The 15,970-nt window shown below is 39.0% G+C and overlaps 1 protein-coding gene across 5 annotated transcripts in view; it reads right to left on the bottom strand.

Moving 5' to 3' along the window:
• Positions 1-511: 511 nt before the first annotated feature.
• Positions 512-15,970, bottom strand: part of TTLL1 (TTL family tubulin polyglutamylase complex subunit L1) — a 30,612-nt gene continuing 15,153 nt past the window's right edge. For 4 of the 5 annotated variants that reach the window (XM_070755312.1, XM_070755311.1, XM_070755315.1 and 1 more), the window contains 8 exons: positions 15,170-15,350; positions 12,688-12,822; positions 9,816-9,924; positions 7,070-7,213; positions 4,628-4,714; positions 3,199-3,362; positions 1,599-1,724; positions 512-730 (listed from right to left, as the gene is read on the bottom strand). In XM_070755312.1, coding sequence (XP_070611413.1) covers positions 676-730; positions 1,599-1,724; positions 3,199-3,362; positions 4,628-4,714; positions 7,070-7,213; positions 9,816-9,924; positions 12,688-12,822; positions 15,170-15,350 — 1,001 coding nt within the window. In that variant the 3' untranslated portion in view covers positions 512-675. Of the gene's footprint in view, positions 731-1,374; positions 1,725-3,198; positions 3,363-4,627; positions 4,715-7,069; positions 7,214-9,815; positions 9,925-12,687; positions 12,823-15,169; positions 15,351-15,970 lie in introns of those variants that run through there. The other variant, XM_070755313.1, reaches the window with a different exon arrangement.

The following is a 15,970-nucleotide window of genomic DNA, read 5'->3' as shown; positions in this document are numbered from 1 at the left end:
ACCACTGTATACAGGTTCTCAATGGAAAGCAGGTTGGCAGCAATTGTTTTTTCTACGGTTCTGATAGTTCAGTGCCTTCATTCATGTCAGGAATTTGTTTGATCTCACATTCCCTGCAGAATTAAGGTCAGAGTAATTTTAAAGTTCCCCCATTACTACCGTGGTGTGTTTTCTGCACACTTCAGCTAACTGATTAGCAAAGATCTCCTCTATTTCTTCAGATTGGATTCCAGTGAGAGAACAGTTCGTAAGAGGCAAGTAAGATACAGTGGTACCTCGACATATGAGTTTAATTCGTGCCAGAGCCGACCTCGTATGTCGATCATCTCGTATCTTGAACAAATGAATTTAGATTTGGCTTTTCGTGCGGAGATAACTGGAAAAAATGGAATTCTTGCGCCACCTAGTGGACACTCAGCTCGTATCCCGAATTTGAGCTCGGGTGTCGAACAGAAATTTTGCTTGCGTCGCAGCTCGTAACTTGAAATACTCGCATGTGGAGCAGCTTGTATCTAGAGGTACTACTGTACTTCTAAGTAAAAATAATAGTGTGGATAAAATCCATGTTTTAAGAGGTACAATATTTATTTGTCAAATCTACTGCAACATGTCAGCATTTTAGTATACCTGCCAGATTAGCCACTGAAGAATTACTTTTAAAATTTTAGCCAGTCTTTAGCCAGTATTTTTTTTTAATTTATATTTCATTTTGAAGAGACCAGCAGCATGCCTTATAAAGAAACAGAATTTCTAATATATTGATATTAGTTTGCAATAAATGCTTGGGCTTTGAACAGTTTGCTTTGGAATTCTAGAACAATTCAGAAAAAAACAAAATACTAATCTTGGAATGCATATTTCTGTGGCAGTGCTTGGGATAGCAGTTACGGAAAGGGGCGACATACAAATCTAATAGATAGATAGATAGATAGATAGATAGATAGATAGATAGATAGATAGATAGATAGATAGATAAGATAGATTAAATAGATTAGATAGATAGATAGATAGATAGATAGATAGATAGATAGATAGATAGATAGATAGATAGTTAGATAGAAAGATAGATAGAAAGTTAGATAGAAAGATAGATAGATAGATAGATAGATAGATAGATAGATAGATAGATAGATAGATAGATAAGATAGATTAAATAGATTAAATAGATTAGGTAGATAGATAGATAGATAGATAGATAGATAGATAGATAGATAGATAGATAGATAGATAGATAGATAGATAGATAGAAAGATAGATAGAAAGTTAGATAGAAAGATAGATAGATAGATAGATAGATAGATAGATAGATAGATAGATAGATAGATAGATAGATAGATAGATAGATAAATATTACTTTAAAGTAAGTAGTTTGACTTGGACATGAGTTGTTTTATTAAAATGCTATTTTGTTTGCATTAATTCATTGCATTTTCTACTATAATATGCAGCATAATAATCTTGCCTCTTATCCTCTCATTTTTGAGCAATATTCATTTCTCTGGACTAGTATTAAATAAATAAAATAAATAATATAAAATAAAATGTATCTACCCAGAATTCCCCCCCCTCCCCCCAAAAATCTCAATTTATTGAACTACTTCCAAGTCAGGATTGCTGTTTTTCCAGGATCTCGGGCTCGGTTTCCCTTAAATCCAACAGACTGTCCAGAGCGACTTCGCAAATCACGATCTGACATTTCACTTTGTGCCATCTCTTCATCATATCTAAGGGAAGAGAAATAAATATCAGTGGCCGATTTGGATCAAAAGGGTTGGATTTTTTTTTCTTGAGCTGGAATTTCAACAGGGGTAGTTGATTCCATAGAGCCGGAGCCACCACAGAAAAGGCCCTTCCATGTGCCCCCCCCCAACCAAAGTTGTTTGGTCGACGGGACCTGGAGAAGGCCGACCCTGTGTGTTCTAGTCGATCGCTGGGAGATACATGGCAGAAGATGGCCCCGTAAATAGCTTGGCCTGATGGCATGTAGGGCTTTATAGGTGATAACCAACACCTTATATTGCATCCAGAAAGCAGCTCACAGAACATAAGAGTTATGTGGGTGTACCTAAATATATTATCAATACCAAAATTAAGTGATAATCTTTATACAGGCCCACAACTCTTTATGAATATAGGGAGACCTCAACTTGCAACCATTTGTTTAGTGACCATTCGAAGTTACAACTGCACTGAAAAAAAGTGACTTATGACCATTTTTCATATCTACAATCATTGCAGCATCACCATGGTCATGTGATCAACATTGGGGTGATTGGCAACTGACATATATTTATGACAGTTGACCTCTGCTGGGATCATGTGGCCAACAACATGAATGAGTGATGCCTGTCTGACGTCTATATTGGGTTTTTAAAATTTGTTTTTATTCTATGTATTGGGGTATTTTAACTTTGTAATTGTTTTCATTATTATAAGCCACTCTGAATCCACTAGGAAAAGGGTGGCCTATAAATTTGATGAATGAATGAATGAGATCACCATTTGTAATCTTCCCAGCTGGCTTCCAAAAAGCAAAGTCAATGAAGGAAGCCAAATTCACTTAACAACTGCAGTGATTCCTTAACAACTGGGAAAGGGTTGTAAAATGAGACACTACTCATTTAACCATCATCTTGCCTAGCATCAAAATTTGGGGTGTTGCCATAAGTGGAGGACTAGCTGTGCATTCAAATACACGCAAACGCATCCAAGCAAAATTATTTCCTTTCTTTAAAATTATTATTATTATTTATTAGACTTGTATGCCGCCCTTATCCGAAGAGAAGCCTTAGTTTTGGTGAACGTGGTAACTATTTTTCCTCCCAACAAAATGGATTCAGTATGCATTCTAATAGATAGGCAGTAATGGTTAAGAGATCATTAATTATACTTTTCTTCAGTAATTTTAATTAATCAGTAGTGCATTCAACTTACCTTTGCTACTGGTTCGGGAATGGGAATACATGGGAGTGTGCTGGTACTTTGCATGGGTGCAACACTTCTGTGCATGCGTAAAGCATTTTTAATGATGTCCCGGTAGGTGGGCGGAGCCTGCTAGTGCCGCCACCAGTTCACCGAACCAGTAGCAACCCACCTCTGCAATTAATGTGGATTCACTGAGAAACATTTAGAAAGTAAGATCTTGGCCCAACAGAACTCTAAGCCAGTCCATTTGTATCTCTATTCTTAAACACTTACAAAATTTCATAATTCCCAAGAGCTTCTTTGGGGGGCGGTTTATTCCATTTGCAATCAGGAATTTCTCCATTGGGCACAGCAATATTAAGCGTGTCATTTATCAGATTGTACTTGAGTATACGGTCATTTGCAGTACTGGAAGTAAGAGAAGGAGAAGCATTAACCTATGGAGAATGCAGGAAAGAGAAAACAGATGATTCCTGGTCACCATTTGGTAAATAAATATCAGCTTATGAAACAAACTCACACCAAAATTTATGTCTTGGATAAAATAAGGAATAATCTGGTGGCACTTTTTTTTCTCTGATCAACAGATCTACAGCTTACCAAATCATCTACTGTCTAATAAAACCTGTTGGTTGGAAAGTACTACCAGGCGCCTGATTTTTTGTTACCATGCATTAATATGCCTCTTTTCCTATTAAGTATACAGTAGTTTAGAATTCTACACTGAACTTGGAATTTGGAATAAATAGCCTCTTCTAATCTTTGGATTCTAACTGTGCAGAATTCACGAATAATTCAGTGATTTAACACCTTTTGTAGATTCAATAAGGCCAATTACAAGAAATACTTAGAAAACACAAGAGCACACAACAGATTTAAACTTAATATTAACCGCTCCAAACTTGACTGTAAAAAATATGACTTCAGTAACTGAGTTGTCGAAGCGTGGAACTCATTACCGGACTCCGTAGTGTCACCCCCAAACCCCCAACACTTTACCCTTAGATTATCCACGGTTGACCTCTCCAGATTCCTAAGAGGTCAGTAAGGGGCTAGTACAAGTGCGCTAGGGTGCCTTCTCTCCCCTGTCCTATTGCTTTCCTATATCTCCTATGCCTTTCTTCTATTCCTATATCTCTTCTTCTATTCTTTCTTTGATATGTTCTATTACTATATCTTCTTTTCTATTCTTTCATAGATATATTTTACTATGAGTATCTCCTCTATAACCTTCATCATGTATTTTACTATGTGTGTGTGTGTGTGTATATATATATATATATATATATATATATATATATATATATATATATATATATATATATACCCACTAAAACCCTCATTGTGTATTGGACAAAATAAATAAATAAAATAAAATAAAAAAACATTAAATTGCAAGAGTAGAAATAGCTTGGGAAATTATTTTTTATTATTTATGTTTCTCAAATAAGTACAAGAGTTTTGGGATTTCCTTTACAGATTTTGTTTTGGCGTTTGTTTTGATTTTGCTTTCTATGCCTTTCAAAACTGTCTTTTAACAATTAAAAAAACCATTCCTTTTTTACAATTCTGAAAAACAACGCTTAGAATAGAATAGAATAGAATAGAATTCTTTATTGGCCAAGTGTGATTGGACACACAAGGAATTTGTCTTGGTGCATGTGCTCTTAGTGTACATAAAAGACAATGTAGGTTTATTTACCTCAATAAGCCATGGCTTAAGCTTGTCATCAATAATGATGTCATATCCGTAGCATTCAAAGCAATGTTTATCATTGTTCATCACAGGCTGTAAGTAAATGAAGGATGAAAGTAAACATGAGAAGAGGGATATGTGATCAGACCATCTTTGTAGTGTAGTGAAGACTATTTAAATCAGGGGTCCTCAAACCTGGCAACTTTAAGACTTGTGGACTTCAACTTCCAGAATTCTGGGAGTTGAAGTCCACAAGTCTTAAAGTTGCCAGGTTTGAGGAACCCTGATTTAAATAATGTACAGTGATACCTCGTCTTACAAACGCCTCGTCATACAAACTTTTCGAGATACAAACCTGGGGTTTAAGATTTTTTTGCCTCTTCTTACAAACTATTTTCACCTTACAAACCCACCGCCACTGCTGGGATGCCCCACCTCCGGACTTCCGTTGCCAGCAAAGCGCCCGTTTTTGTGCTGCTATGATTCCCCTGAGGCTCCCCTCTATGGGAAACCCCACCTCTGGACTTCCGTATTTTTGTGCTGCTGCAGGGGAATCCCAGCAGCGCAAAAACAGGCGCTTCACTGGCAACGGAAGTCTGGAGGCGGGGTTTCCCATAGAGGGGAGCCTCAGGGGAATCCCAGCAGCGCAAAAACAGGCGCTTCACTGGCAACAGAAGTCCGGAGGTGTGGTTTCCCATGGAGGGGAGCCTCAGGGGAATCCCAACAGCGCAAAAACGGGTGCTTCACTGGCAACGGAAATCTGGAGGTGGGGTTTCCCATGGAGGGGAGCCTCAGGGGAATCCCAGCAGCGCAATAAACGGGCGCTTCGGCTGGCAAAAGAGGTGAATTTTGGGCTTGCACGCATTAATCGCTTTTCCATTGATTCCTATGGAAAACATTGTTTTGTCTTACAAACTTTTCACCTTAAGAACCTCATCCCGGAACCAATTAAGTTTGTAAAACAAGGTATCACTGTATACAAAACATTTCAGATATAATCTGAATATTTACAAAGAAGTTATGCAAGTTTATCGATCATACTATAGGTAACAATACAAATCCTTAAATATAAAAAGGAATAATATGAAGACAAAAAAGAGATTCACAATTTATTTGTGAATAAATAAATAAAATTAAGGCCTACAATTCCAGAGAGCAGACTGTTCTACTGCTTAATATTTTTGCAGTCAGGAAATTCTTCCTTTTTTGCTCTTAGCAGAATACTCTGGATTACCTTTTCCTTATTTAAATGTTCTCAGGAAGGCTATCAAGATTTATGTAACATTCATTTTGAAGGCTAATATACTTGTCACTCCTAATGAAGATATTGGTAGCTTCCTCCCACAATCTGATAAGATGATTTAAGATTCAACAAATCATTCACCTTGAGCCATTTTTCTTAGAAATTGTATTTGTAGCTGTACATCCTTTTGTAAGGTTGCTAAATGTCATATTTTTCTAGATTTTATTTTTGTTTATAAAGATCAGCAGAATGCATACCATAAAAATATTTTCCTATGTGTATTTATCTGCGTATATTGTACATATATAAATGTACACAATATCTCCACCATCTAGTCTATGAATTTTACATTCTTTTTTTAAAGTCAGAGACGAGTACAAGTAAAGGGGGAGGAGGAAATATTTAGGGATCTTTTTTTACTGTTTTTAAGTATATTGTGCTATTATAACACACAGCTCCTCTCATGTTTGACATTCTACATGCCAGAATGGCCGAAAATGTAAAATAGCGGATACAAAACATAAGGAATAAAAAATATGTTAAACATTTACTATAATACTTCTTCAAGTTTCAATAACAAATATACAGGGTGCATTCCAAAGTAATGCAATTATTTTTTAAAGTAATTTATTGAACAGATTTGCACAAACACTTAACATTCTTCAAAGTACTGTCCTTGGGCCTCTACACATTTTTTCCAGCGACTCTGCCATGACTGGTACGCGCCCTGGAAGGCGTCTTTAAGGACCTCTCACAAGGTCTTCGTCACGGCTGATTGGATCTCTTATACGGACAAAAAACACGCCTTGCCACAACGCGCTACAAGTCCACGAGTTCCTGGGCAAACACCAGGTGCCAACGCTGGGCCCCCCATAGTCCTGACGTCGCCCCAGCAGACCTCTTTTTGTTCTCAGCCCTAAAAGGAACCCATTTTTCGTTCATAGAAGAGATCCAATCAGCCGTGACGAAGACCTTACAAGAGGTCCCCGAAGACGCCTTCCAGGGAGCGTACCAGTCATGGCAGAGGCACTGGAAAAAATGTGTAGAGGCCCAAGGACAGTACTTTGAAGAATTTTAAGTGTTTGTGCAAATCTGTTCAATAAATTACTTTAAAAACCTTGTACTTTGTATAAGTAACTGTTGGAAAGAAACTGAATGGTATTTTGTATTACTTTCCTGCATCATAAACTTGTTTTTCTACTCACCGCAACTGCTTTCAATGATTGTACAATTATCCAATGTATTTCATCAAACAGCTTGTTTGTGACATCTTTCCCACGAGTGCTTTCTAGATACAAACGCAAATTACTGACTGTCCATTTGCCACCATGGATGTGGTTGTAATCATCCTACAAAGGTAACATCAAATTATCATTTTTAGTTTCAGAAGACTTTTCAGAACTAAGTATCTTCATTAATCGGATAATTTGGATTGTGCACAAAAACCATCAACCAAAAAGTATAGACTTTATGTAGACTGCCAGGATACATCCTAAAGCCTTTTAATATTGATTTAAGCACAGAATCAAGAAATTCCATGCCTAATGCTTCTCTAAATATGCCCGTTACTCCAACACTCCGCAGTCTGCATTGGCTGCCGATCAGTTTCAGTCACAATTCAAAGTGTTGGTTATGACCTATAAAGCCCTTAATGGCATCGGGCCAGAATATCTCCGGGACCGCCTTCTGCCGCACGAATCCCAGCAACCGGTTAGGTCCCACAGAATTGGCCTTCTCCGGGTCCCGTCGACTAAACAATGTCATCTGGCGGGACCCAGGGGAAGAGCCTTCTCTGTGGTGGCTCCGACCCTCTGGAACCAGCTCCCCCCAGAGATTAGGATTGCCCCCAGCCTCCTTGCCTTTCGGAAACTCCTTAAAACCCACCTCTGCCGTCAGGCATGGGGGAATTGAAACATTTCCCCCTTGCCCATGTAGTTTCTGTGTATGATTTGACTGTGTGCTTGTTTTTTATATATTGGGGTTCTTTTGGATTTTTAACTTAAAACTGTAATTTAGATTGCTAAATATTAGATTTGTTACTATGTATTGTTTACCATTGTTGTGAGCCGCCCCGAGGCTACGGAAAGGGGCGGCATATAAATCCAATAAATCTAATCTAATCTAATAAACAGAATAATTAAAAGATGATTTTAATCTAGATGGGTTAGATTTTTATGTCGTAGGAGAGAAAGGTCTATGTCAACTGTTTATTGGCTACTTCTTTCAGAAATAAAGCCTTATAGTTGGGAAATGAATTGTTAGTTCAAATGTACAATAAAAAAACTAAAATAGAATATATTTCAAATAAATAGCGGCTTGGACTCCATTTTGGAGTGAGCGGCATATAAATGCAGTAAATAAACAAACAAAGAGACAAAGGACTAACCAATAATCAAATAGTCATGAGAATACAAAACTGTTTCATCTTCGTGATAATAATTTTGGTATTTAGAAGTCTGTTTTCTATGAGTCTTCAGGCTGCAGTTGGAAGCAGCTGTGGGTTCTACCTCCCAAGGACAACTCCATCTGTCCATCCATTACCCTGGGGGGGGGAAGTATTGACCCCCTCAGAGAGGGTCCGCAACTTGGGCGTCCTCCTCGATCCACAACTCACATTAGGGAAACACCTTTCAGCTGTGGCGAGGGGGGCGTTTGCCCAGGTTCGCCTGGTGCGCCAGTTGCGGCCCTAGTTGGACCGGGAGTCATTGCTCACAGTCACTCATTTATTTATTTATTTATTTATTACTTAGATTTGTATGCCGCCCCTCTCCGAAGACTCGGGGCGGCTCATGCCCTCATCACCTCGAGGCTCAACTACTGTAACGCTCTCTACATGGGGCTACCTTTGAAAAGTGTTCGGAAACTTCAGATCGTGCAGAATGCAGCTGCGAGAGCAATTATGGGCTTCTCTAAGTATGCCCATATTACTCCAACACTCCGCAGTCTGCATTGGTTGCCGATCAGTTTCCGGTCACAATTCAAAGTGTTGGTTATGACCTATAAAGCTCTTCATGGCACCGGACCAGAATATCTTCGGGACCGCCTTCTGCTGCACGAATCCCAGCGACCGGTTCGATCCCACAGAGTTGGCCTTCTTCGGGTCCCGTCGACTAAACAATGTCGTCTGGCAGGACCCAGGGGAAGAGCCTTCTCTGTGGTGGCTCCTACCCTCTGGAACCAGCTCCACCCTGAGATTAGGATTGCCCCCACCCTCCTTGCCTTTCGTAAACTCCTTAAAACCCACCTCTGTCGTCAGGCATGGAGGAATTGAAACATCTCCCCCTTGCCCATGTTGTTTTGGTGTTTGTTTGATTGATTGTGTGCTTGTTTTTTATATATATTGGGGTTGCTTTTATGAACTTTTTAACTTAAAACTGTAATTAGATTGGTAAATATTAGATTTGTCACTATGTATTGTTTTTGTCATTGTTGTGAGCCGCCCTGAGTCTACGGAGAGGGGCAGCATATAAATCCAATAAATCTAATCTAATCTAATCTAATCTAAGGGATGATGCATTTTGTAGTTTAGGATTCATATGATAGATTTAATCCTTTATATTCTAGAATATCGCTTTATGGTTTTTGTATTCTTGTGTGTGCTCTAGAATCCCAGGAGGCAGCTGCATATCAATTATTACAAATAAATAAATGTAGAACAGAGTAGAATATTTTTTGCCGGCCAAGTGTGATTGAGCACACAAAGAATTTGTCTCCAGTGCCTCAAGATTTCGCTGCTGACAGCAGCCTTAGTGAAATGCTGTCTAGTAGTTCTGATGTTTTTAAATATTTTCTGTGACTCATTGTGAATTGCATACACAAGGGATGAGAGTCTGAATAAGGGCGGCATACAAATCTAATAAACAATAAATCTAATAAGTGAGCAACTTCATTTTTGTTACACGTTTTAATTAATACCAAATAATTTAGATTTTCATTATAAAAGGATCTTACCCCGTGTTTCTGAATGGCAACATTTGTAAGATGGACAAACATGTTATCCAATTCGCTTGTACTTGGAGTATATTTTACTGTGCAAAATCGGCAAAACCCAAGTTTATACCTTAAATATAAAGAAAATATATTTTCTTATAATTTTAATATTCTTAAAGATATAGCTTATTGACCGCCGTTACTATGATCTTTCTTTTTTATTGTATTTAATACAATTTTGTAACCTGTTTAACTTCATGTAACTCTGGCCCTCTGGAACCAACTCCCCCCAGAGATTAGAACGGCCCCCACCCTCCTTGTCTTTTGCAAATTACTTAAGACCCACCTTTGTCGCCAGGCATGGGGGAGTTAAGTTATCCTTTCCCCCTAGGCTATTACAAGTTATGCATGGTATGTTTGTGTGTATGTTTGGTTTTTTATAATAAGGGTTTTTAAGTTGTTTTTATTAATTGGATTGTTCAGGTTGTTTTACCACTGTTGTTAGCCGCCCCGAGTCTGCGGAGAGGGGCGGCATACAAATCCAATAAATAAATAAAATAAATAAAAACTGATTTTCTATACTTTTTTCCTGTCCAATCTTTGATCACTTTCTGAATGCCTTGTTACTATTTTAATTCTTGCTCTATTGTTTCCTATTGTCGCTTTCATTTATTAATTGCCTGACAGATGTTATTATTTTAGAGTCCAATTCCAATTCAATAAATAGTGAGCCATATATGGTGCAACACATAAAATGGAAATCTGGTGGGATTTGTTAGAATTTAAATAGAAAAAGAACATAGGAAAGAACATTGGAAATTAAAAGCCTTTGATTTGCCCCACCACACAACTCCACTTTCAGCAGCCTCCATCCCCCGAATAAACATATGATCCTAACACTTATCCAAGCACCTCACTGGCTCTGTCAAAAATCCTCAGTATCATTGTGTCTGTCATCTGCAACTCTAAACTGTCTGGTTTGGTTCTGCAACCCAACAGGACCGACACAGACTTCAGAGGATAATCAGAACTGGGGAAAAAACTATTGCTGCCAACCTGCCTTCCATTGAGGACCTGTATACTGCATGAGTCAAAAAGAGGGCGGGGAAAATATTTACGGTGGGGCTACCTTTGAAGAGTGTTCGGAAACCTCAGATCGTGCAGAATGCAGCTGCGAGAGCAATCATGGGCTTCCCTAGGTATGGCCATGTTACGCCAACACTCCGCAGTCTGCATTGGCTGCCGATCAGTTTCCGGTCACAATTCAAAGAGTTGGTTATGACCTTTAAAGCCCTACATGGCATTGGACCAGAGTACCTCCAGAACCGCCTGCTACCGCACAAAATCCCAGCAACCAATAAGGTCCCACAGAGTTGGCCTTCTCCGGGTCCTGTCGACTAAACAATGTCGTTTGGCGGGCCCCAGGGGAAGAGCCTTCTCTGTGGCGGTCCCGGCCCTCTGGAATCAACTCCCCCCGGAGATTAGAACTACCCCACCCTCCCTGTCTTTCGTAAACTACTCAAGTCTCACTTATACCGCCAGGCATGGGGGAGTTGAGACACCTTTCCCCCAGGCTTTTTTATATTTTGTTTTATGTTTGGTATGAATGTGTTGTTTGGCTTTTTAAAATATGATAGGGTTTTATATGCTTTTTAAATATTAGATTTGTTCTACTATAATATTGTTTTTATTATTGTTGTGAGCCGCCCCGAGTCTTCGGAGAGGGGCGGCATACAAATCTAATAAATTGAATTGAATTGAATTAAAGGGGATAAGATAGAACTCTGCAAATAGGGGAAAGAATGCTGCCGAGATTCTCCATTGCTCCAGAGTGTTGAACTTGCAGCATCAGACTTTAATTACAATATAGGAAAACAAGTTACAGTTGAAGCTTAACATAGAAACATAGAAGTCTGACGGCAGAAAAAGACCTCATGGTCCATCTAGTCTGCCCTTATACTATTTTCTGTATTTTATCTTAGGATGGATATATGTTTATCCCAGGCATGTTTAAATTCAGTTACTGTGGATTTATCTACCACATCTGCTGGAAGTTTGTTCCAAGGATCTACTACTCTTTCAGTAAAATAATATTTTCTCATGTTGCTTTTGATCTTTCCCCCAACTAACTTCAGATTGTGTCCCCTTGTTCTTGTGTTCACTTTCCTATTAAAAACACTTCCCTCCTGGACCTTATTTAACCCTCTAATATATTTAAATGTTTCAATCATGTCCCCCCTTTTCCTTCTGTCCTCCAGACTATACAGATTGAGTTCATGAAGTCTTTCCTGATACGTTTTATGCTTAAGACCTTCCACCATTCTTGTAGCCCGTCTTTGGACCCGTTCAATTTTGTCAATATCTTTTTGTAGGTGAGGTCTCCAGAACTGAACACAGTATTCCAAATGTGGTCTCACCAGCATTCTATATAGCGGGATCATAATCTCCCTCTTCCTGCTTGTTATACCTCTAGCTATGCAGCCAAGCATCCTACTTGCTTTCCCTACCGCCTGACTGCACTGTTCACCCATTTTGAGACTGTCAGAAATCACTACCCCTAAATCCTTCTCTTCTGAAGTTTTTGCTAACACAGAACTGCCAATACAATACTCAGATTGAGGATTCCTTTTCCCCAAGTGCATTATTTTACATTTGGAAACATTAAACTGCAGCTTAGGGGCAGGTGGGAAAACTTCTGAACTACAGCAACAGTTGATCAGGTGAAAGGTGATGGATCTCTTTATTAGCATGTTTAAGCATAAGCTAAACAAACATCCATCCTGAAAGGCTGGATTCTTTCTTTCTTGATGGCCTACTTTTCAACCGTACAATTCTACAATTCCCCATCCACCTCCACCCCCAGGCAGCAAGTCGAACAAAAAATCAAACTTACATATAGCACCTCAAAGGACGGTAGGTAGATACTAATACATACAAGCGTAGATCAAATTTCTTCCCACCAATCAGAAGTGGATTACTGATGTACAAAGAAATCACGTACGCTTCTTTGGAGGACTGAGATACAAACCTAAAGATATTTAGATTTCATTATTTAAATTTATTAAATTACTTTTCTTTTAAACGTTATGGAGGCAAAGCCATGCACAGCAGGATGGAAAATTTTCTTTCCCTGCCAGAGCCGTGATATATTTTAACTTAAACACTTAAACAACACAATATATCCAAATAAATCAAACTTCTGTGAAATCAAACTGTCCACTTAGGAAGCAACACTGATTGACAATCAATTTCACATGCTGTTGTGCACATTCAACTTTGTACAGAACAAGGTATTCAGTGAGAATACAGTGGTACCTCTACCTAAGAACGCCTCTAGATAAGAACCGGGTGTTCAAGATTTTTTTCCCTCTTCTCAAGAACAATTTTCCACTTACAAACCCAAGCCTCCGAAACTGTAACCGGAAAGGGCAGGGATATGCCTCCGTGGGGCCTCTCTAGGAGTCTCCTGGGAGGAAACAGGACCAGAAAAGGCGGGGAGAAGCCTCCGTGGGGCCTCTCTAGGAATTTCCTGGGAGGAAACAGGGCCTCCACCCTCCCTGTGGTTTCCCCAATTGCATGCATTATTTTCTCTTACATTGATTCCTATGGGAAAAATTGCTTCTTACAAACTTTTCTACTTAAGAACCTGGTCACGGAACAAATTAAGTTCATAAGTAGAAGTAAGTACCACTGTATTTCTTTCATTCAGATCTAGGATGTGTTGTTTGAGTGTTCCCTTTACTTTTTGGATCAGTAGATTTAATGGTAGGTTTGTTCTATTTTCTCTCTTTTTTAAATCATAAAATTTAGATGTGTTCAATCTGTTGTGAGATTGGACTGTCTCCCACAAAAAGAGTGGAATTCTGTAGCCATCTGGTCCCTATACTACATTGCCAGGAGATTGCATTACAGAAAGAATAACTTCTCTCTCTTCATTTTTGCCTTTTTATTAACAGAAAGGCAGAATAAGACATGCATGCCCTATTTCTTTCATGTACTGGGATATGGGGTAGAAAGGCAGATAAGGTCCCTGTGAGACTAACAGGCTCCTAATCCGAAACAGGAGGCAGGGCCATGGTCTTTGGGAAACTAGGTTTTGAGACCTCCAGTATTCTACTAAACCAATATTCTACACTATGATTGTGCATTACAAATTTCAAACACATTTCTCAATTCATGTATTTGTTGTGGCCGCAAAACGTCCTAAATAGCAAGCAGTTCAAGTGCTATGAATATAGAGAATTGGCCTTCAAGCACAAGAGTATTTATCTGCATTTGGCAAAAGGAGATACATTTAATAATTTTCCCCATTTGTTTTAATTTAATGTTTCCTAAGCAAATTCCCTATTTCCTTTGCAGACAGCCTTCCTTTTTTTAAAATATTATTATTATTATTATTATTATTATTATTATTATTATTATTATTATTATTATTATTATTATTATAGTTGAAAGGGACCTTACAGGTCATCAAGTTCAACCCCCTGCCTAAACAGGAAATCCTACAGCACCCCAGCCAAAGGGCAGTCCAATCTCCTCTTGAAAATGTCCAAAGTTGGGGAGTCCACAACCTCCGCTGGCAGGCTGTTCCACTGGTTGATCGCTCTCACTGTCAGGAAATTCTTTCTTATCTCCAGGTTGAATCTTTCCTTGCCTCCTCTCCGTGGCAACCCCTTAAGTACCTGTATACAGCTATCATGTCCCTCCTAGCCCTTCTTTTTACTAGACTATCCATGCCCAGGTTCCAGCAACCTTTTCTCGCATGACCTGGTCTCTAGTCCCCTTATCATTTTAGTTGCTCTTTTCTGCACCCTCTCTAGAGTCTCTATATCTTTTTTGAAGTGTGGTGACCAGAACTGGATGCAATACTCCAGGTGCGGTCTGACCAGGGCCTTATAGAGTGGTATTATTACCTCTCTGGTCTTGGAGTGTATCCCCCTGTTCATGCAGCTTAGGATTGTGTTGGCTTTTTTAGCCGCTGCTGCACATTGCTGGCCCATGTTTAGCTGGTTATCCACTAAGACTCCAAGATCCCTTTCACAGTCACTCATGGGGAGTGTGGTTTCGCCTAATTTGTATTCATGTTTTGGGTTTTTTTTTTACCTAGGTGCAGGATTTTAACCAAGTCTTATAACCAAGTCTTTACTACAAATGAATTAAATTAAGACAAACGTAAGGTGACAATGCAAGTGTAAAGTGTAAAATTTATTTTAGGCTTAACATATAAAAGTCTGCAAACTTTTATCAGGTTTTTAAAGTTGTAAATTAGTTTCTGATGAAGGGTAAATTTGAAATGGCACATGATTAAATATCAAATATGGTACAATGAGACCCAATGTCAAACAAAAAGATTTTTTTTTTCATAAGAAACTTACGTAGATGTTTTGCTGTCCCGAGACCATTTTTTAATTTGGGAAAGCTTATTGATGAGAAAAATTCCTTTCCCTTGAGCTTTTCCACAAGGTTTCATAATCCATGTGCTGGAAGGGTTTTTTCGGAATTCTTCAACAAATAAATTATAATCAGCCGGAAGCATAAAGGTGACAGGAACAAAGTCTAAAAGGGATACAAGACAGTTTAAAAATAGTCTATTAATTCAAATAAACAGACAGGCAGACAGATGGTAGAGGATGAGCCCTCTCTTCAATTATTTACGCATTTCATTCTTTATTTAATTTAAGATAGAACCAAAATGAGCATTAGAGCTCTCTCTTTCCATTTTAAAATAAAAGTAAACAGAAGTGGAGGTTTAATTCCGTTAACAAATTTAGATTAAAATGTTATATGTTATATGCCTGGTGCACCAGTTGCGGCCCTATTTGGACAGGGAGTCCTTGCTCACAGTCACTCATGCCCTTATCACCTCGAGATTCGATTACTGCAACGCTCTCTACGTGGGGCTACCTTTGAAAAGTGTTCGGAAACTCCAGATCGTGCAGAACGCGGCCGCGAGAGCCATCGTGGGGCTTCCCAGATTCGCCCACGTATCTACAACACTCCATGGCCTGCATTGGCTGCCGATCAATTTCCGGTCACAATTCAAAGTGTTGGTCATGACCTTTAAAGCCCTACATGGCATTGGACCAAAGTACCTCCGGAACCGCCTGCTACCGCACGAATTCCAGCAGCCGATAAGGTCTCACAGAGTTGGCCTTCTCCGGGTCCCGTCGACTAAA

This window comes from Erythrolamprus reginae, chromosome 6, assembly GCF_031021105.1.
Source record: "Erythrolamprus reginae isolate rEryReg1 chromosome 6, rEryReg1.hap1, whole genome shotgun sequence".
In the NCBI taxonomy this organism is placed as follows: domain Eukaryota; kingdom Metazoa; phylum Chordata; class Lepidosauria; order Squamata; family Dipsadidae; genus Erythrolamprus; species Erythrolamprus reginae.
The sequence above is the reverse complement of the archived record's forward strand: the minus strand, read 5'-3'. Positions and strand labels throughout refer to the sequence as shown.